Here is a 22356-nt window from a genome sequence, read left to right as displayed (position 1 = left end):
ACACCCCCTCACCCCAGGGATAGTGTCACCCCACACACCCCCCACCCCAGGGATAGTGTCACCCCACACACCCCCACCCCAGGGATAGTGTCACCCCACACACCCCCCACCCCAGGGATAGTGTCACCCCACACACCCCCACCCCAGGGATAGTGTCACCCCACACACCCCCCACCCCAGGGATAGTGTCACCCCACACACCCCCTCACCCCAGGGATAGTGTCACCCCACACACCCCCTCACCCCAGGGATAGTGTCACCCCACACACCCCCTCACCCCAGGGATAGTGTCACCCCACACACCCCCTCACCCCAGGGATAGTGTCACCCCGCCCCAGGGATGGTGTCACCCCCCCCGCCCCAGGGATGGTGTCACCCCCCCCCCACCCCAGGGATGGTGTCACCCCCCCCCCACCCCAGGGATGGTGTCACCCCCCCCCCACCCCAGGGATGGTGTCACCCCCCCCCCACCCCAGGGATGGTGTCACCCCCCCCCCGCCCCAGGGATGGTGTCACCCCCCCCCCGCCCCAGGGATGGTGTCAGCCCACACTACCCACCCTGGGGTTTGTGACACCCCACACCCCCTACCTCCACCCACACTCCAGAGATTGTGTCACCTCACATGCCCCCACCCCCACTCAAGAGATAATGTCACCCCAGACACCCCCACCCTAGAGTTGGTGTCATCCCAGACACCCGCACCCTAGAGTTGGTGTCACCTCAGACACCCCCACCCTAGAGTTGGTGTCACCCCACACCCCCGGGTGGAATAGGGTCTCAATGGGGATACAGAACAGCTCATTACCATACCGGGGGGGGAGACATAAAATCAGCCCACACAGAGGGGGTATTAGGTCAGACCCCACCCCATCCCGGGACAGACGATCAGTCCCCCCCCGGGGGGGGGTGAAATCACAGACTTGCCCTGGGGTTGTTTATGTTTATTTCCTCAGGTCGGGCTCTGATAGTACATCAGCCGGATGTTGTGGTGCCGGAGCCCCGGGCTGCGGCCCAGGGTCGCTGTGCGGCCGCACTCACTGATATTTACCTCAGTGTCGCTGCTTCCGTCCCCCTTCATTCCCCTCAGCGTCAAAATGGCGGCTCAGCCTGGCCCCGCCCCCTGAAACTGCCCCCCGCCCCTGGAATCTGGCCCCGCCCCCTAAGCCTGGCCCCGCCCCCCGGAATCTGGCCACGCCCCCTGAACCTGCCCCGCCCCCAGAATCTGGTCCCGGCCTCACGCCTGTTCACTGTTAGTGGGATCTTTCTGTGCCGCACTGCGTTCTGAAGCTGCCTCTAAAGCCCTTTGTTGTGGAAGGCACTATATAAATGCACTTGCTGGAAGGGCCGAATAGCCTTTGCACCTGAGCTGACAGCGCTGCTGCTTGAGGAGAGGTTGGGAATGTGAGCCTGCCTTCCCGGGTCATTCCTGTCAGAGGTGGGGGTGCTGGGGTGGGCCCACTCAGAGGTCTCACTGCACTGGGCTTCAGTATAACAGCTTCATTCAGAATCATGAGCTTTCAGAGCGCTGCTCCTTCATGAGGGATGAAGTCCTGACAGAGTGTCCACTCTCCCCTGGAGATCCAGGGGGCTGGGGAAGGTCCTGTCCTTCAGCTACACCAAAACCACCCCAGCTTTCAGCAGGACTGGGCAGGGATTCCGCTTTGAGCAGAGAAAGGAAGAGGGAGCGTTTTAAAAAGGCACGTTGAAATGATTTTCAAAAGGATTTGCCAAAAAGGTACATGGTTTAAAGTTCCTTCAGTAAAGTTTATTTATTCGTGTTACAAGTGGCCTTATATTAACACCACGATGAAGTGACTATGAAAATCCCTTAGTTGCCACACTCTGGGGCCTGTTCGGGTTACACTGAGGGAAGAATTTAGCATGGCCAATACACCCTAACCAGCACGTCTTTCAGACTGTGGGAGGAAACCGGAGCACCCGGAGGGAACACTGCTGCCTCACAGTGCCTGAGATCCGGGTTCAATTCCAACCTCAGGTCTGTGCGGAGTCTGCGTGGGTTTCCTCTGGGGGCTCTGGTTTCCTCCCACCGTCTAAAGATGTGCTACGTGGATTGGCTATGCTAAATCCCCCTTAATGTCAGGAGCACTAGCTCAGGTAAATGCATGGGGTTATGGGGATAGGGCCTGGGTGGGGTCGTGGTCAGTGCCAATTTGATGGGCTGAATGGCCTCCTTCTGCATTGTGGGATTCTATAACCTACACAGACATGCAGAAAGCATGCAGACTCTGCCCAGCGAGCCAAGCTTGGAATTGAAGGTGGATCTCTGGCGTAGTGAGACAGCAGCGTTACTGCACTGTACCACACAGCGTATTTAAATTGGTTGCAGAGTTATGTTGCTCAGGAGTGTATATTTATACAAATCGACTCAAATGAAGTGGAGAAGAATATAAACAGGAACCCCTCAAGCATATTGTGCCACTCTGTATGACCAGAGCTAATCCTGGATTGAATCCATTTTCCCAACCACTCCCCCATCAATAAATTCCAAGAAAACGAAATTTTATTACCCTGGCTTTAAACATATTCAAACATGATGTAAAGTGTATTTATTAGTGCTACAAGTAAAGCTTACATTAACACTGCAATGAAGTTATTGTGAAATTCGCCACACTCTGGCACCTAACCAGCACATCTTTCAGACTGGGAGGAAACCAGAGCCTCTGGCGGAAACCCACACAGACACAGGGAGAATGTGCAAACTCCGCACAGAGAGTGACACAAGCCCAGAATCGAACCCGGGTCCCTGGAGCTGTGAGGCAGCAGCGCTAACCCACTGTGTCACCGTGCCGCTGGGATTGAACCCGGGTCCCAGTGAGACAGCAGCGCTAACCCACTGTGTCACCGTGCCGCTGGGATTGAACCCGGGTCCCTGGCACTGTGAGGCAGCAGCGCTAACCCACTGTGTCACCGTGCCGCTGGGATTGAACCCGGGTCCCTGGCGCTGTGAGGCAGCAGCGCTAACCCACTGTGTCACCGTGCCGCTGGGATTGAACCCGGGTCCCTGGCGCTGTGAGGCAGCAGCGCTAACCCACTGTGTCACCGTGCCGCTGGGATTGAACCCGGGTCCCTGGCGCTGTGAGGCAGCAGCGCTAACCCACTGTGTCACCGTGCCACTGGGATTGAACCCGGGTCCCTGTGAGGCAGCAGCGCTAACCCACTGTGTCACCGTGCCGCTGGGATTGAACCCGGGTCCCTGTGAGGCAGCAGCGCTAACCCACTGTGTCACCGTGCCGCTGGGATTGAACCCGGGTCCCTGTGAGGCAGCAGCGCTAACCCACTGTGTCACCGTGCCGCTGGGATTGAACCCGGGTCCCTGGCGCTGTGAGACAGCAGCGCTAACCCACTGTGTCACTGTGCCGCTGGGATTGAACCCGGGTCCCTGTGAGGCAGCAGCGCTAACCCACTGTGTCACCCCATCCACAACCCTTTGTGATCGAGCATTTCAAAGATTCCCAACCCTCTAAGTAAAGAAGCAGACATAACATAGCATTGTTGGAAGTCTAGAAACTGTCAGAGCACCTAGGATTAGGATGCAGTCAAATAGATTATCCAAAAATCCCACAGAATAATGGTTACACTTCAAGATATAAATTTATAAGCATGTTAAAGATAAATGTATAGGTTTTTTATTTTCTCCATTACTGTTGATTTGATTTATTATTCTCACATGTATTAGCAAAAAGTTTTGCATTGAAGAACAAGCCGATGTTTGTCTATGTTAATGCTGTGTCGATCACATCTTTCAAGTGCCTGGAACCATCACTGGGAAAGTTGGGGGGGGGGGGGGGGGGGGGGGGGGGGGCGCCTCACTCCTTGTATCAACACTGCTCTGCTGTCCGAGATTAGCTAAACCTCTGGTCATTGCTGCCTTCTTCATTGCTGCCTTCTTCAATGCTCTCTGTCGCATCATCCTGGGACAGCTTATGGGTTGGATTGACTCTATAGTTCTTCCTGCCAGTAATTTTCTGCCTTCCGGCTATAACACACTCAGAGGAATCATCTAAATCTTCATAATCTGTGTCCTCGTCATCACTCAGTTCCACAAACTCTGCGTAGTTACACTCTTCGATCCCCAGACAACGGTAACAGAACTCGTAAAAACAGTTGGGACATTCTACTTGTGGGCAGCCTTCCTGACAGTGAGAGACCAGGGTCTCGCAGTTGGGACATGCCCGTATGACAGGGCACTGGTGTACCTCCAGATGGGGGGCATCAATAAGTGTGCAGGACAGCAGCATTGCAGTGGTGTTGCAGAACTTATTGCCGCAGTCAGTACTGTGCGAGGCTGGACTTTTCCACTCTCTCATGCAGTCCCAGCAGAACTGATAGAGTTTCCCCCTCGCATTGGAACAGGACAAACACTCCACGCACAGGCTCTCTGGATCCACTCTCTGTACAAGTAAATTGCAGCCAGGACACTAACATGTGAGAGAGGAGGAGAGAATTAACAAATGTAATCATCATTTATTTATTTTCACTGTCTGGACACTCTCCCCTCAATCCCCTGCCGAACTTGTCCAGAGTCAGCTTGGTGACACAGCTCAACTGAAAGATGGGTTAATCATTTTTCTGAATTAGCTGTGATGTATCTCATTGGAAAGCCATCCCAACATTCCTGGTAACATGAAGGATGACCTTATGGGTGTCACGATACTCAAGGTTGGTTTAAAACCTCTGGAAATGTACCCCAAAAAGGAGTCAACCCATTATTCATGCTGAAGATAAGGGAGGGATTCTTATCTGAAGCAAAAGCAAATATCAGTACTGATTTGCAGAGTGTCCTTCCTGTGCTGTGATCACCTATTATCTTTCTGGGCTGGTAACAAGTAATCAAGATGTGGGTATGCCGGCGTTGGACTGGCGTAAACACAGTAAAAAGTCTGACAACACCAGGTTTTAGTCCAACCTATTTATTTGATAATATACTCACAAGCTTTCGAGGGACACCCTCTTCGTCAGGTGAATGGAGAGTTCTGGCCTCAGACAGAGCATATAAACATGTCTGTGCTTTATATGCTCTGTCTGAGGCCAGAACTCTCCATTCACCTGACGAAGAGGGTGTCCCTCGAAAGCTTGTGAGAATATTATCAAATAAATAGGTTGGACTAAAACCTGGTGTTGTCAGACTTTTAACAAGTAATCAAGTCATTGTTGTTCTTTGATTTTCACCATGGCCTTAGTGGAATGCTTGGCACTGTCTTGCTTTTTCTCTAACTTTCTTCACTCCCCCTCAATCCACATCTCAGTTTTATGTAATTTTCAGTTACTCTCAATTCCTCTGCCAGTGGTTGACAGTAGTCATGATGTGGAGATGGTGGCGGACGGGGTAAAGACAATACACATCTCTTCAACCTGTGCTTAATGCTCTCTCCACTCTCATTGTCTGCACCTTTAAGACTTGATTAGCTGTAAAGACTCACATTCTAATCAGTATTCTGTAAACTGTGTGTGTCTTTATATACCCTGTTTGTGATCAGAACTCCCACTCAGCTGACAAAGGGTCAGAGGCCTGAAAGCTAGTGGCTTTTGCTACCAAATAAACCTGTTGGACTTTAACCTGGTGTTGAGACTTCTTACTGTGATTGACAGGACAGAGATGTCAGGTTTTTATCTCCAGTGTCTGTATTCCACTATCTATCTGTAACTTCACTTGGTAGAGCTTCATATTCCTGATCTTCTATACCCGACCTAACCAGCTCACTCTTCTTTCTGTTCATCCTCCCCCACTATCCATACTTCAAGACCCTTATTTCCTCATCATCCTCTTTCTGAAGAATCCAACCCTCACTCACCTCCTGGCTTTTTCACTTTTATTTGTGTCACAAGTAGGCTTACACCAACACTGCAATGAAGTTACTGTGAAAATCCTCTAGTCACCACACTCCGGTGCCTGTTCGGGTACACTGAAGGAGGATTTACCTTGGCCAATCCACTAACCTGCACATCTTTGGACCATGGGAGGAAACTGGAGCACCCAGAGGAAATCCACTCAGACACAGGGAGAAGATACAAACTCCACACAGGCAGTGACCCAAGCCAGGAATGGAACCCAGGTCCCTGATGCTGAGGCAGCAGTGCTAACCACTGTGCCACCATGCTGCCCCAGGGTGGAAGAGTGAATTACTAGGGGGCACAGGTTTAAGGTGCGAGGGACAAGGTTTAAAGGAGATGTACGAGGCAGATTTTTTACACAGAGGGTGGTGGGTGCCTGGAACTCGCTGCCGGGGGGAGGGAGTGGAAGCGGATACGATAGTGAGTTTTAAGGGGTGTCTGGACAAATCCATGAATAGGATGGGAATAGAGGGATATGGTCCCCGGAACGGTAGGGGGTTTTAGTTCAGTCGGGGGCAGCATGGTCGGTGCAGGCTTGGAGGGGCTGAATGGCCTGTTCCCGTGCTGGAATTTTCTTTGTTCTTATCCATAGAGTACCACACTCCATCGAGTGATGCTGAAAACACACACAACATCCATCAGGAAAGACTGCTCAGGTTGTGACAAAAGATCCCCAGTGAAATACTCAACTGACATTTTCTCCTTGAGCATTGAGAGCTCACCACTACCTTCTCAAATGTGATGCTGACCCAGCCAGGAGCACCCACATCTCACCAGAAAATAATAAAACCCTGCAGTTTATTCACACTATTTATTGGTCATCTTTGAACGGTGGGATTTGTTCCAAAGTTTAAGCACGAGCCAGAGGTTCAGTTGGTGACGTTGGAGATGGAGGTTTATCCATACAGAAGCAGAATGTGAAGGTGTGCTTAGTGGAGGAACAGTCAATGGCAGTGGAGGTACACTGAGGTGCTGGAATGATACAGGTCATGGTACAGTCTGTGCAGGAGCACAGCGTTTGTTGGTGCGACTGACAGAAGTGGCAGTGCAATTGGATCAGGTAGAAGCTTGGTCAATGTAGATTGAGGAGCAGTGGGCAGAGGGAAGTGCAGAGTCAGCGGAGGGTAGAGTCAGCAGAGGGGAGGATAGGGTTTGATTGGTTGGTGCTGGATTGATAGGGTTCGATGTTGGGGGTTAGGCTGGTTGGTGCTGGATTGATAGGGTTCAATGTTGGGGGTTAGGTTGGTTGGTGCTGGATTGATAGGGTTCGATGTTGGGGGTTAGGTTGGTTGGTGCTGGATTGATAGGGTTCGATGTTGGGGGTTAGGTTGGTTGGTGCTGGATTGATAGGGTTCGATGTTGGGGGTTAGGTTGGTTGGTGCTGGATTGATAGGGTTCGATGTTGGGGGTTAGGTTGGTTGGTGCTGGATTGGTAGGGTTCGATGTTGGGTGGTTAGGTTGGTTGGTGCTGGATTGATAGGGTTCGATGTTGGGGATCGTTGGTTGGTGCTGGATTGATAGGGTTCGATGTTGGGGGGTTAGGTAGGTTGGTGCTGGATTGATAGGGTTCAATGTTGGGGGTTAGGTTGGTTGGTGCTGGATTGATAGGGTTCGATGTTGGGGGTTAGGTTGGTTGGTGCTGGATTGATAGGGTTCGATGTTGGGGGTTAGGTTGGTTGGTGCTGGATTGATAGGGTTCGATGTTGGGGGTTAGGTTGGTTGGTGCTGGATTGATAGGGTTCGATGTTGGGGGGTTAGGTTGGTTGGTGCTGGATTGATAGGGTTCGATGTTGGGGGGTTAGGTTGGTTGGTGCTGGATTGATAGGGTTCGATGTTGGGGGGTTAGGTTGGTTGGTGCTGGATTGATAGGGTTCGATGTTGGGGGGTTAGGCTGGTTGGTGCTGGATTGATAGGATTTGATGTTGGGGGAAATCGCTGGTTGGTGCATTGCTGGTTGGTGCTGGATTGATAGGGTTCGATGTTGGGGAATCTACCTTGTTGGAACTGTCTGAACAGTGGATTGAAAGTCATTGCAGAAAGGGACAGTTACGGTCAGCCCTGATGGGAATGTTTCTACATCTCAATCTGTACTTCAGCTGGTTCCATTGACCCATTACCTTTCTGTATGATGTCCTGTCATCCTTGATTAGTTCAATCAGTTTTTTCTCGTAAGATGTCCTCTCTGTTGTGGTGAAGAGTGCCAGTTTGCACACTTCCTGCCAGGCCCACTTCTTACTGCAGCTCTGACATGGGAATGAATCGAGTCCCTGAAGAAGACAAGAATCTGTGAGTTCAAGATGGAGAATAGGATAAAGAATATCTAGAGAGAAGAACAGAGACCAACAGAAGTAGGAGTGGCACGAGAAGAGAAATTTGAACTGCCAGGTGGAGAGTTTTTGGACAATTGTTGCCAGTACATGGTGAGGCAGACATTAGGAGATCTGGGAAGTGCAAAATGATTGTGATCTTGTATCCCGTTCACACCCAAAGGTGGGATCATGACAAGACCTGACCTCAATCTGGCCTTTCTGAGGCAGTAGCAGTTGTCCAGGGAGAGATTCAGATTGCCTACCATTGGTCTTCAGGGTGTGCAATCAGGTGTATGTAAATACCACATTGAAGAGATAATGAATGAGAGACTCACTGTGTCTATTCGAGCCTTGGCCCAGGCTTTTAAACTCATGGGCTCTATGATGTGTCCACAAGAGGCTTTCACTCGAAGACTACTGCAACCGCTGGTATCTAGAGACAGATTTGGGAAATTAATTGGCCTATTTATTCTTTCAAGATCTTGAACTCTTTGCAGAGAAATATAACTGTGCAGGAGCCTCGTGAAAGTGATGATACAAATTACCAACCTGAGAAGATTAGCTTGTGCCATTGCCTCAGTTACAGAATCGCTACCCACAGAAGACGGCCATTTAGCCCACCATGAATACACTGGCTCTCCAGACAAGCATTGTGATTTCGTGCCATTCCCACCTTTCACCCCGGCATATTGTTTCTGCTCACATCATCATCCCATGCCCTCTTGAACGCCTCGATTGAATCTGCCTCCACCACACTCCCAGGTGGAACATTCCAGACCCCCACCACTCGCTTTGTAAGAAAGTTTTTCTCATCACATTTGCTTCTTTTGCAAAACACTTTAAATCTACGCCCTCTTGTTTTCCATCATTTTCCCAGTGGGAGCAGTTTCTCCCTATCTACTCCGTCCTGTGCCCTCAATTTTGAGCATCTCTATTAAATCTCCTCTTAGCCGCCTTCTTTCCAAGGAGAACAGTCCCAACCTCTCCAAACTATCCTCATAACTAAAGTTTCTCATCCCTGGAACCATCCTCGTAAACCTCTTCCCTCTCTCTCCAATGTGTTCATATTCTTCCTAATAATGTGGCACCCAGAACTGCACACAATATTCCAGCTAAGATCTAACTAGTATCTCATATAAGATCGTTGGAGTTTAAAAGGATGAGGGGGGATCTTATAGGAGATGTATAAGATAATGAAGGGGATGGATAGGGTAGAGGTAGAGAGATTCTTCCCACTCAAAGGGCAGGACTAGGGGGCACAGCCTCAAGATAAGGGGGGAGCAGTTTAGAACGGAGTTGAGGAGGAACTTCTTCACTCAAAGGGTGGTGAATCTCTGGAATTCTCTGCCCGTTGAAGTGGTGGAGGCTACCTCGCTAAATATATTTAAGTCACGGGTAGATAGGTTTCTGATAGACAAGGGAATTAAGGGTTATGGGGAGAAAGCGGGAAAGTGGAACTGAGCCACTTCAGACAGCCATGATCTTATTGAATGGCAGGGCAGGCTCAAAGGGCTAGATGGCCTACTCCTGCTCCAATTTCTTATGTTCTTATCAGCATAATCTCCTTGCTCTTCTACTCAATGCCCCTATTAATAAAACCCAGAATCTGGTAAGGTTTATTACTTGTTCTCTCCAGTTGCCTTCACTGATCAATACACATGTACACCCAGGTTCCTCTGCTCCTGCATTGTCTCTCCATGTTCTTCCTATCAATATACATCACCTCACACTTCTCCATACTGAACCTCACCTGGCACCTATCCACTAACTTGTCTTTGTCCTTTTGAAGATCCACACTATCATCTTCACAGTTCACAATGCTTCCAAGTTTTATATCATCCAGAAAATCTGAAATTGTACCCTGCACACCAAGATATAAATCATTGAAAAGCAAGGGTTCCAATTCACAACCCTGCAGAACACCACAACTAAACCTTCCCCCAACCCAAAAGTATCCATTGCCCATTACTCTCTGCTTTCTAATATTCAACCAATTTTGTATCCACATTGCTGCTGTCCCTTTATTCGGTGAGCTACAACTTTTCCCACAAGCACAATATCAAATGCCTGCTGAATGTCTATGTACAGCATGTCAACCCTTTCTGTTACCTCCTTAAAAACCTCCAGCAAGTTGGTTAGACAAACTTCCCTTTCAGAAATCCATGTGGCTCTCGCTAATCTACCCACATGTTTCTGTGTAATGACTAATTACGGGTAGCGTTGTGGCACAGTGGTTAACACTGCTGCCTCACAGTGCCAGGAAACCAAGATCGATTCCAGCCTTGGGTCTCTGTCTGTGTGGAGTTCTCTGTGTCTGTGAATTTCCTCCGGTTCCCTCCTACAGTCTGAAAGACGTGCTGGTTAGGGTGCATTGGGCCGTGCTAAATTCTCCCTCAGTGTAACCCCAACAGGAGCTGGAGTGTGGGCGACTAGGGGATTTTCACAGTAACTTCATTGCATTGTTAATGTAAGTCCACTTGTGACATAATAAACTTAAAAGAAAAATATCCCACTCATCTTCAGAGAATGCAATGGGATCTCACACAGCCACCAATGAGGGCAGTCAGGGCTTGACTTTAATCTAGCATCTAAATATAGAATTCTCTAAAAGGGCAGCGTTTCCCCCCTGCCAGTGAGGCACCCCCCCCCACCCACCCACCCACCCACCCACGCCGACCCCCTGCCAAGTGAGGGTCCCCCCGACCCCCACCCCCACCCTGCCTGAACGGACTTGCTGCGTCTTCTCATTCCAATCTAATTCTATGTAAATATAAACAGCCTTAAAATGGAGGGTAGCCAAGGCAGAAAAGCGAAGAGAAACGGGACAGTTTTAAACAGATTAAACTCTGATCCAGGAGCTTGACTCCGACCTTTGGCAGTGTTAACCAGCTGTGGATTTGAGGCTTTGTTGACGGTAACACCGTTCTCTCTGTCTCTGTCTCTCTCTCTGTCTCTGTCTCTCTCCTGAACTCAATGGAGAAGTTTGCTCAGGCACCGCCTGTTTGGAAGCGGAAGAGAGAATAGAGACTGGCTGTGTGTGTGACACTCCATTCAGTACCCCACCCTATCCCCACCCTCCTACCTGCAGGGTGACAGCTGGCTGGGAAAGCAGGAGACCGTTCCTCAGCGTTGCTCATTGCTGGAATCACTCAGGGAGATAACTATCACCCTCCCCTCTCTCTCTATCCGGAACCTTCCACTTTTACTTCCTTCCTGAACTTTGCTGATTGGCTGATGTTTCATATCTCAGTGAGTCGGGGCTTCACCTTGGAGAGCAGGACATGCGCAGCACGTTAACAAGCTGCAGTGATTGCACACAGGGAGATGTTTTACTCACACACACTGCTGGCACTGTTCAGGAAGTAGAGCTGAAACCAGAGCGGGGGAAGGGCAGGGATATCAGTGGCCGTTGTTCTTTATGCTGGAAGATTGGGAAGGGGCGGTAACCTGTTGTGAAAGATCAGGATTGTTCCTTTGGACAGAGTCAGTACAGACACAATGAGCCGAATGGTCCCCTGTTACTGGAACAGATTCTGTGATTCACATACAATAAAATAGATACACGCAAAATGTATTGTCTACTTTTCAATTTGATTTATTATTATCACGTCAACTGGGACACAGTGAAAATTATTGTTTCTTGTGCCCTATACAGACAAAGCATACAGTTCATAGAGTATATAATTTGATTTATTATTGTCACATCTACTGGGATACAGTGAAAAGTATTGTTTCTTGCACGCTGTACAGACAAAGCATACTGTTCATAGAGTACATAGATTTGATTTATTATTGTCACATGTACTGGGATACAGTGAAAATTATTGTTTCTTGCATGCTATGCAGACAAAGCATACTGTTCATAGAGAATTACTCAACCGACGAAGGAGCGGTGCTCCAAAAGCTCATGCTACCGAATAAACCTACTGGACTTCTTATGTGAGACTTCTTATGTGTCCATCCCAGTCCAACACCGGCATCTCCACATCATGTTCATAGAGAAGGAAAGGAGGGGGTGCAGAATGTAGTGTTGCAGTCACAGCGAGGGTGTAGAGAAAGATCAACTTAATGTGAGGTAGGTCCATTCAAAGTTAGAGTTTAGAAGAATGAGGGGAGATCTCATTGAGACATATAAGATGATGAATGGGATGGATAGGATAGAGGTGGAAAGACTCTTCCCGCTCAAAAAAGACAGTAGGACTAGGGGGCACAGCCTCAAGATAAGGGGGAGGCGGTTTAGAACGGAGTTGAGGAGGAACTTCTTCACTCAAAGGGTGGTGAATCTCTGGAATTCTCTGCCTGTTGAAGTGGTGGAGGCTGCCTCGCTAAATATTTTTAAGAAGCGGGTTGATGGGTTCTTGATAAGAGAGGGGATTAAGGGTTATGGGGAGAGGGCGGGAAAGTGGAACTGAGCCACGACAGATCAGCCATGATCTTATTGAATGGCGGGGCAGGCTCGAAGGGCTAGATGGCCTACTCCTGCTCCTATTTCTTATGTTCTTATGTAAAAGTCTGACAGCAGCGGGGAAGAAGCTGTTCTTGAGTCGGTTGGTACGTGAGCTCAGACTTTTGTATCTTTTTCCCGATGGAAGAAGGTGGAAGAGAGAATGTCCGGGGTGTGTGGGGTCCTTAATTATACTGACTGCTTTGCCAAGGCACTGGAAGTGTAGACAAGAGTCAATGGATGGGATTGTGTGATTTTTTTTCCCCACATCTATTCCATTTTTATTTATACAGGAACAGTATTTCTCTCCCCTCCCTCCCCCCCATTCATTGGAGGGCATTCTCTGTAAAAGAAAGTTTGTGTGATAGATTGGGCTACATTCACAACCTTTACTTTAATGCCATCTTCTCAATTGGTACACAGCATTTTCATTCTTTATGTTTTTTTAAAGAATGTGATCAGGATTTCAGGCAGTGAATCCCAGATTTCCAAAACCCTCTAGGTGAAAAAACAAATCCCTTCAAACTCCCCAATAAACCAGTCTTTTCACAGAAGGAAGACTGGGAGAGTGGCACTTAGCTCATTGAAGGAGCCAGTGCAGAGACAATGGGCCGAAAGGCCTCCTTCAGCATTGGAATAATTCTGTGATTTCTCTTGTGTGACCTTTCCTCATTGTTAAAAGTTCCTGGAAACTCCTCATAAATCTCCCTGGCTGTGTGAGGTCATGGCCACCCAGGCCAGAACTTGCTGCAGGTCTGGACCAAATACTGGTGAATGGGACTGGGATAGACCGGTGTCTGATGGGCCGAAGGGCCTCTTTCCAGGCTGTAATCTGCTGGATTTTTCTGGGTTTTAAATATATATTAGGGATTTATCAATAATGGCTGGGAAGTTGAAAATGAACATGGAGAGAGAGAGAGAGGGAAAGATTGAAGCTGAACAGCAGCCAGTACACACACACACACACCATGATGATACTTGCTGGGATGTCACCGCGGGACATGTTGGTTCTGTCACTGTTAACCCTCAGATTTGGATTGGTTTAACTATCTCTGGTGTTGTACTCTGCGGATTGAGCGTGGCCTTGTCCCCGGGATCCATCCCAGACAACATTTCCATACTAAAAGCAGCCATTAACACCTTATTCACACAGTCCTCTCTGCACCGGTGTTCTCAGCATTGCTGCATTAATATTCCCCAAGCTCAGGAATGTGGCTGGGCTGGACAGAAAGTTTCCAGCTCCTTCCTCCACTCCAGGAACTCTCGCCATGGACCAATTTTATCTCAATTTCCAGCTTCGAACCGAACCCCCCAGTCAGATGGACGGGTGCTGCTTTGGAGCGGGCACTGGTTTCCCCAGTAATGGGGCACAGTCGGTGTGCTTTCCCTACCAGGGGGATTTACTGAACAGCTCGGTACAACACGTGTCCAACCAGCCTTGGAAATCAGGTGGGGAAGCAGCAGCTCCCACTCTGGGTTAGTGGCGGAAAGGGAATTGGATAGATACTTCAAGGAGGGAGAAGAGGAGGGGGGGGGGGATTGGCTGGCACAGGCAGTGTGGGCCGAATATCCTCCTGTGTTGTAACATGGTATATATGTGTGGTAACTGGTGCTTAAACCGGGTACTGGGAGTAACTATTCCCATTTTGGAGAATGTATTCGTTCTTCGACCAATGGATGGTTCACTGAATATCATACTATTCTCTCACGGACCAGATCCCACTTTGAACTCTTTCCCGGACGCTACGGTAGGATACTGGCCAGAACAGGGGGAAGGCGAGCTGGATCAGACCGAGAACAGCAGCACCACCTCATGTTGCTCTGTGGATGAGGGTGAGTACTGGGGCGAGACTGGAGATGGCCGAATTCCCTATACTATTTACAGAGCGTTATTATAGACTGAAAGCGTTTGTGGTCCCAGTGCAAGCTGTGGGGGGCTCTTAATATTCATTCCCTTCTGATCAGAATTGATTGGAGAAGAACAGATGGTAAACTGCTGATGGTATTACCTTATAGCAGTCTAACACACTCACTTCCTCCCAGTTAATTGGTGTCTAGTTGTACATAACGGGGGGGTAGACAGGATTCACCTTAGGGTGCTGGGATCAGAGGTTCCCCACTAAGCAGGGTATGGACTAGCTGTTTGCAGGGAGAGAGGGAAGAGCTGTACACCCACACTCACCCCATCTCCCTGATCTCTATGTGAATTTCACAAGCAGAAAGGGCAGGTGGGAAGGAAGTATTTAGATCAATGGTCATTTTCCAACATTCTTTGGACTCTGTAATGGTTCTTACAGATTAGAGGATGACACAGTGGTTAGCACTACTGCCTCGCAATCCCAGGGATCAGGGTTCAATTCCAGCCTCCAGTCACTGTTTGTGTGGAGTTTGCATTTTCTCTCCTGTCTGCGTGGGTTTCCTCCGGCTGTCCCCCAGCACTCCAAAGACAAGCGGATTGGCCATGCCAAATTGCCCCTTAGTGTCGGGGGAACTAGCAAAGTAAATATGTGGGGGAAAGGACCTTGGGTCTGATTGTTGTCAGTACAGGATTGATGAGCCAAATGGTCTCCTTCTGTACTGTAGATATTCATAGAATCCATACAATGCAAAGGAGGCCATTCAGCCCATTGAGCCTGCACTGACAACAACCCCACTGAGGCCCTATCCCTGTAATCCCATACACTTATCCTGCTAATTCCCCTAACACTAAGGGAGAATTTAGCATTGCCAATCCACCTAACCCGCACACCTTTGGAGTGTGGGAGGAAACCAGAGCACTCAGAGGGAGAATGTCTGTGTGGAGTTTACACAGTGACCCAAGCTGGGAATCGAACCTGGGTCCCTGGCTCTGTGAGGCAGCAGTGCTAACCCACTGTGCCACCCACTATTTTGTAATTCTAATGTAAAACCATTATTCAAAAATAGAGGTAGAGAGAAAACAGGGACCTATAAACCAGTGAGCCTAGCATTGGTGATGGGGAAGCTGCCTGTGTCCATTACCAAAGATTTCATAACTCGGCATTTGGGAGGCAGTGGGATAATCAGATAAAGTCAGTATGGATTTATAAAAGGGAAATCATACTTGACATGTCTATTGGAATTTTTTGAGGATGTAACTAGAAGAATTGACCGAGGAGAACCAGTGGATGTGGTTTATTTAGCCTTTCAGAAGACTTTTGACAAGGTTTCACATAACAGACTATTATGTAAAGTTAAAGCACATGGGATTTCAGGTAATGTCTTGAGACGGATAGAAAGCTGGTTAGATAGGAAGCAAAGAGTTGGCATAAATGGGTCTTTTTCTGATTGGCAGTCTGACTGGCGGGGTTCCACATGGATCTGTGCTGGGACCCCAACTGTTCACATGATACATTGATGATTGGGAAGAGGGAACTGAATGGATTATCTCCAAATTTGCAGTTGATTCAAAGTTGAGTGGGAGGGTGAGCTGTGAGGAGGATGCAGAGATATTTCAGTGTGATTTGGAAAGGCTGAGTGTGTGGGTTTCTGCAGGGCTTCAGTCGCTAAAATAGGAAGGCAGATTATTATTTGAACAGGTGTAAAATGAGAGAGGCGGATACTCAGTGAGACCTTGGAGTCCTTGTGCATCAGTCACTGAAAGTAAGCGCACAGATACAGCAGGCAGTAAAGAAGGGAAATGGTATGTTAGCCTTCAGAGTGAGAGGATTGGAGTACAGGGATAGGGATGTTTTACTGCAATTGTACAGGGCGTTGGTGAGGCCACAGCTGGAGTATTGTGTACAGTTTTGGACTCCTTATCTGAGGAAGGATGTCCTTGCTATAGAGGGAGTACAGTGAAGGTTTACCAGGCTGATTCCTGGGATGGCAGGTCTGTCATATGAGGAGAGACTGAGTGGGTTAGGATTATATTCACTGGAGTTTAGAAGAGTGAGAGGGGATCTGATAGAAACTTATAAAATTCACACAGGGTTAAACAGGGTAGATTCAGAAAGAATGTTCCCGATGGTGGGGGGGGGGAGTCCAGAACTAGGGGGGGTCAGAGTTTGAGGATTTAGGACTGAGGGGAGGAGAAATTTCTTCACCCAGAGGGTGGGGAATGTGTGGAATTCACTCCCACAGAAAGTAGCTGAGGACAAAACATTGTGAGTTCAGGAAGAAATTAGATCTAGCTCTTGGGGTTAAAGGGATTGAGGGACATGGAGGGGAAGGGGGGGAATCAGAGTATCAATTTGATAAAATCAAAATACTGCGGATACTGGAATCCGAAACAAAAAAATGCTGGAAAATTGCAGTAGGTCTGACAGCATCTGTGTGGCGAGAATAGAGACAATGTCTCGTGTCTGGATGACCCTTCCTCAGAGCTGCAGATGATTAGCTCTAACAAAGGGTCATCCAGACTCAAAATGATGGCTCTATTCTCTCCCCACACATGCTGTCAGACCTGCTGGGATTTTCCAGCAATTTCTGATATTGAACTTGATGATCAGCCATGATCATAATAAACTGTGGAGCAGGTTCAAAGGGCCAAATGGCCTACTCCCACTTCTATTTTCCATGTATGATCTTGCTATCTTACTTCCTCGCTCCTTAACCATGCATCCTCTCTGCTTCAACTCCCTAACTGCCCTGTAAAGGATGTAGCATATTCTGCCTGAACCACTTGGAGAATGTTTAATCACTCGTCACAAACTTACCAATAGTTATTTTGTGGGGAGGAAAATAGCCTCAAATCTCTCAGTCTTACTTCACTCAGTGTCAACAGATACACAATCCCGAGACTGTCTTCATAACCATAGTTATCCATTGGTAGCAACATTCTGGTTGTAATCCTGTACTGGTTAGGGTGCATTGACCCAAACAGGCGTGGAGTGTGGTGACCAGGGGAATTTCACAGTGGCTTCATTGCAGCGTTAATGTAAGCCTTACTTGTGACTAATAAATAAACTTTATTTTTCTCTATAATTTTGACCTTTCTGTGCTTTAACTGGCCAAAATTAAAAAAAAACAAATACTAAGGCTGTATGATTATTTAAATGCGTGCAGTGAGTTGAACATTATAACCCTTATCTTCCTCCCTAACTATTCTAATATCCTACACCCAAAGAATTGGATTTAAATATCCAAAAAAAGAAATTGCTCCAGGGAACACCACTTACCTCCAATCCTGACCATATTTCTGCACTGCTAAATGTCCCTTTTACTGTGTTTACGTCAGTCCAACGCCAGCATACCCACATCATGCCTTCAACATTAGGCCAGGTTTCTCCCCCAAATAAATCTCTTTGTGGTCACGTTGTTGAAAAGCCTACTCAAAATCTACATGTATTTACTGAATATTCCTGATTAAATATTGGCAAGGCTGTCAGGAGAGTTCCTGCTCCTCCAATTGGAATTATCAACATCCCAAATAGAGATGAGATCATCCCTCCTTACACTAAGACAGAAGTAGGACCTTCAAGCAGTCGAAACTCAGTCAACTGGGCCATACGTCAGCATCATAGACAATTGGTTTTACTGTTTGTGTGAATCTGCCAATATTGGTAGGCTGAAGGGGACTCCAGGGTGTGCCGTTGGATAGCGGAAAGAGTCGATGCCTTCAGAAGTGAAAACACAAAATGCTGGAAAAACTCAGCAGGTCAGGCAGTACCTGTGGAGAGAGAAACAGAGTTAATGTTTGACTGTATGACTCTTCCTGAAGGAATGTTAACTCTGTTTCTCTGCCCACATATAGAGTCATAGTGGTTTACAGCATGGAAACAGGCCCTTTGGCCCAACTTGTCCACGCTGCCCCTTTTTTTCAAACCCCTAAACTAATCCCAATTGCCTGCATTTTGGCCCACATCCCTCTATACCCATCATACCCATGTAATTGTCAAAATGCTTTTTAAAAGACAAAATTGTACCCGCCTCTACTACTATCTCTGGCAATTTGTTCCAGACACTCACCACCCTCTGTGTGAAAGAATTGTCCCTCTGGATCTTTTTGTATCTCTCCCCTCTCACCTTAAACCTCTGCCCTCTAGTTTTAGACTCCCCTACCTTTGGGGAAAAGATATTGACTATCTACCTTGTCTTTGCCCCTCATTATTTTATAGACCTCTTTCAGGTCATCCCTCAGCCTCCTACGCTCCAGAGAAAAAAGTCCCAGTCTATCCAGCCTCTCCTTATAACTCAATCCATCAAGTCCCGGTAACATCCTAGTAAATCTTTTCTGCACTCTTCCTAGTTTAATAATATCCTTTCTATAATAGGGTGACCAGAACTGTACACAGTATTCCAAGTGTGATTTTACCATCGTGGACCCCAGCTACAATCAGAAGCTTTTCAAATTTTGTAGAACTTTTATTTAAAACAATATTAATATCAAGTTAACAACACAACAAAACAGATTACATTGCAGAATACTTTTGCACCACATCTGCAAAAGTGCAACATCTTGTGTAAAGGAACAGTTCACAATCTACTGCAGCATAATGCAACAATAAATTTTCCCCAACAGATATTATCTGATTGAATCATAGTCCCTAATCAGGACAGGAATTACTAGGATAATGCGGACAAGATAATTACTGTTCACTGTAATTACCCTGCGTGACTGTCCAGTGGCCACAGGGTTCGGAGCTGGGGACCCTTATTGTTTGATGTATACATTGATAATGTGGGAGGTGGGGGGAATAATAAGCAAGTTTTCAGGTGACACCAAGATTGGTTGGGTGATTAACAGTGAAGGAGAAGGCGGTAGGTTACAGGAAGATATAGATGGGTTGGTCTGATGGGCAGAGCAGAGGCAGATGGTGAATGAGGTAATGCACTTTGGAAGAAGGAACACGACGAGCGGTACTTCATAAATGGCAGGACACTGGGAAGCTCAGAGGAACAGAGAGATCTTGGGGTAATTATTCACAGATCCCTGAAAGCAACAGAGCAAGTGAGCAGGGTACTTGTTTTCATCAGTGGTGATATAGAGTAGAAGAGTAAGGAGGGAATGTTGGAGCTGTACAGAGTGTTGGTTAGGCCACAGCTGGAGCACCATGTGCAGTTCTGGTCACCTCACCATAGGAAGGATGTGACTGTACTAGAGGGGATACAGAGGAGGTTCACCAGGATGCTGCCTGGGATGGAGGGTTTGAGCTATAAGGAGAGACTGGATAGGCTTGGATTGTTTTCTGTAGAGCAGAGAAGGCTGAGGGGGAACAGGATCGAGGGGTATGGACAGGGTGAGTAAGGGACAGCGTCTCCCCCGGTTGAGGAGTCAGTCACAAGGGGATTTAGGGTGATGGGCAGGACATTGAGGGGATTTGAGAAAAATATTTTTCACTCAGAGGGTGGTGGGAATCTGGAATGCACTTCCTGGGAAGGTAGTGGAGGCTGGAAACCTCACAACCCAGAAATGGATGAACACTTGAAACATAACATTCAGGGATATGGGACAAAAATGCAGGAAAATGGGATTAGCGCATCTTTAGTGATAGTTATTGTCGGTGCAGATTCAATGGGCACTTTCTGCACCGTATGACTCTATGACTCCGTTGCCACTTGCATCATCCTGCAAAGGTTTGCATCATCTAACCTTTTAAACATCATTATCCAGTGCCCAATGAATGAGACAGGTGCTTGGGTCTTCACCCCAATGACAACACTTCCACCCCCCGCCCAGCACCCCGTGGCCCCAGGGGAAAGACAAAAAGAAGGAAAGTGGTGGACAAAACATTTGCAAAATCCAAGTGGGTAGAAGTGGAATGGATTTTGGAATGGACATTGTTTAGGTTATTACTGTCTCAGCATCATCGGACTGAACCAACATGTGTCATGTTTCTTGTAGCTGGAATATCTCCAGGATCTGTTGGTGGTTACGGCTGTGCGTATTCTTCAGGACAAAGTAACTTTGCTGAGAATGCTGACATGGCCTTTCTGATCAAAGAAGTGAGGCCAGGAACCTCTACGTCTGTGGGTAAGGAGTGTATGGAGTCCATGTGCTGAGGGCTCAGGAATCTGCACAGTGGTTCAGATCAGCTGCTCCACAAACTTGTCCCTGCTCCCTCTTTCCTCTCTTGCATAATGTATTTTCACGAAGGTTCGAAAGTGGAAACACCATTCTCCTCTTTGACAGCTGAATCTGAGGGTTACAATTTTGGGTTTCTCATCCAGATGCCAAAACCTGACAACATGGGTGGCACAGTGGTTAGCAGTGCTACCTCACAGCTCCAGGTTCGATTTCCGACTTGGGTCACTGTCTGGGTGGAGTTTGCACGATCTCTTTCCCACTCCCTCCCAGGCCTCCCCGACACCCTCCCCTGGGTGCTCCAGTTTCTCCCCAGAGTTCAAAGATGTGAAGGTTAGGTGGATTGGCCATGGGAAAATGTGTGGGATTACTGAGATAGGGCTGGGGAGAGGGTCTGGGTAAGGGTACTTTGTTTGAGAGCTGGCACACACTCAATGGGCCAAATGGCTTCTTCTGCATTGTAGGGGTTGTATTCTACAATTTCATGAACACTCTCCTTCTGCTTTCTCTCTTGTGTCCTGAGGGCAATGACTGACTGGGCTGCAGTGCTGGGATACATGCGTTGCTGCATCAGGCTGCTTTGTGAGGAAGGATAAACAAGTTTGGACATTCACCTCTGACCTTCCCTTTTTAATAAATTAGTGTTATATTCCAACCATGCCAGAATTCGAATTGGAGGCTGAGGGTGAATCGTGACTCCATTGTAGGTTAGAGGAGGCAATAGCGTAGTGGTGTTATTGCTGGATTATTAATCCACAAGCTTAGCTAACGTTTCTGGGGACCCCGGGGTTCAAATCCCACCCACGGCAGACGGTGGAATTTGAATTCAATAAAAAATATCTGGAATTAAGAATCTACTGATGACCCATTGTTGGAAAGACCCATCTGGTTCTCTTTAGGGAAGGAAATCTGCCGTCCTTACCCCGGTCTGGCCTACATGTGACTCCAGAGACCCAGCAATGTGGGTGACTCTCAGCTACCCTCCAAGGGCAGCAAGGGATGGGCAATAAATGCTGGCCCAGCCAGCAACGCCCATGTCCCAGGAATGAGTACAGGCCGTGTGTGAATGGACTTGGTGTGAATGAGGATAAAGGCAGGTAAATTTTGGATGAGCTTGTTTAAGCAGGGTGAATAGAAGGATGGGATTCGCCCCCTCCCCACCTCCACCCCTGCCCAAAAAGAGTTAGGGGGTGAGGACTTCAGCAACAGGGGAAGTGAAGCAGATGTAATATCACTGAAGGCAGACTAGGTGATGGAAATGAACCCAGTGTCAAAGATGGCACTAAGGTTGAAAAGAATCTGGTTAAGCCTCGAGACAGTTGTCAGGGTGATGAATGGCGTCAGGAGTGAGGCAATTCCCAACATTTACTTGCTGGGTTTCCTTTTCCTTCATTACTGGATATTCATAGAACCCCTTCAGTGCAGAGGCAGGCCATTCAGCCCATCAGGCCTGCACCATCACAATCCTACCCAGACCCTCATCCTGTAACCCCCTCATTTATCTTGCTAATACCCCAGACACTAGTGTGAATTTAGCATGCTCAATCAACCGAACCCACAGATCTTGAGACTGTGGGAGGAAACCAAAGCACCTGGAGGAAACTCACACAAACACACAGAGAACATGCAGACTCTGCACAGACAGTGACCCAAGCCAGGATTGAACCTGGGTCCCTGGCGCTGTGAGGCAGCAGCGCTAACCCACTGTGTCACCGTGCCGCTGGGATTGAACCCGGGTCCCTGTGAGGCAGCAGCGCTAACCCAC

General features: G+C 48.0%; 2 protein-coding genes across 4 annotated transcripts in view; both read right to left on the bottom strand.

Annotated features, from left to right (window-relative positions):
• LOC145337143 (E3 ubiquitin-protein ligase RNF167-like) overlaps positions 1 to 1119 on the bottom strand; it is a 118986-nt gene extending 117867 nt beyond the window's left edge. For 2 of the 3 annotated variants that reach the window (XM_080181929.1, XM_080181930.1), the window contains exon 1: positions 1050 to 1081. The gene's annotated coding sequence lies outside the window, so the exon portion shown is untranslated. Of the gene's footprint in view, positions 1 to 1049 lie in introns of all 3 variants that reach the window. The other variant, XM_080181928.1, reaches the window with a different exon arrangement.
• Positions 1120 to 3815: 2696 nt separating this feature from the next.
• Positions 3816 to 11341, bottom strand: LOC145337105 (uncharacterized). Its single transcript, XM_080181862.1, has 4 exons — positions 11246 to 11341; positions 8499 to 8596; positions 7972 to 8121; positions 3816 to 4440 (listed from the first exon to the last, which is right to left on the bottom strand). Exons 1-4 carry the CDS (start codon positions 11298 to 11300, stop codon positions 3865 to 3867), a joined length of 879 nt encoding a protein of 292 aa, XP_080037988.1. The 5' UTR covers positions 11301 to 11341; the 3' UTR covers positions 3816 to 3864.
• Positions 11342 to 22356: the final 11015 nt, after the last annotated feature.

This window comes from Carcharhinus amblyrhynchos, unplaced genomic scaffold, assembly GCF_965287045.1.
Source record: "Carcharhinus amblyrhynchos unplaced genomic scaffold, sCarAmb.v2.hapA scaffold_43, whole genome shotgun sequence".
Classification (NCBI taxonomy): Eukaryota; Metazoa; Chordata; class Chondrichthyes; order Carcharhiniformes; family Carcharhinidae; genus Carcharhinus; species Carcharhinus amblyrhynchos.
The sequence above is the reverse complement of the archived record's forward strand: the minus strand, read 5'-3'. Positions and strand labels throughout refer to the sequence as shown.

Bases quoted from the DNA above. Each gene is read 5' to 3' on its own strand.
- LOC145337105 (XM_080181862.1), bottom strand. From the start codon at position 11,300: ATGAGCAACGCTGAGGAACGGTCTCCTGCTTTCCCAGCCAGCTGTCAC. The intron at 8,597-11,245 runs GTAGGAGGGTGG...ATCTGTCTCTAG, and splicing joins AGCCAGCTGTCACCCTGCAG to ATACCAGCGGTTGCAGTAGT. The intron at 8,122-8,498 runs GTGAGTCTCTCA...TGTCTTCTTCAG, and splicing joins CCAAGGCTCGAATAGACACA to GGACTCGATTCATTCCCATG.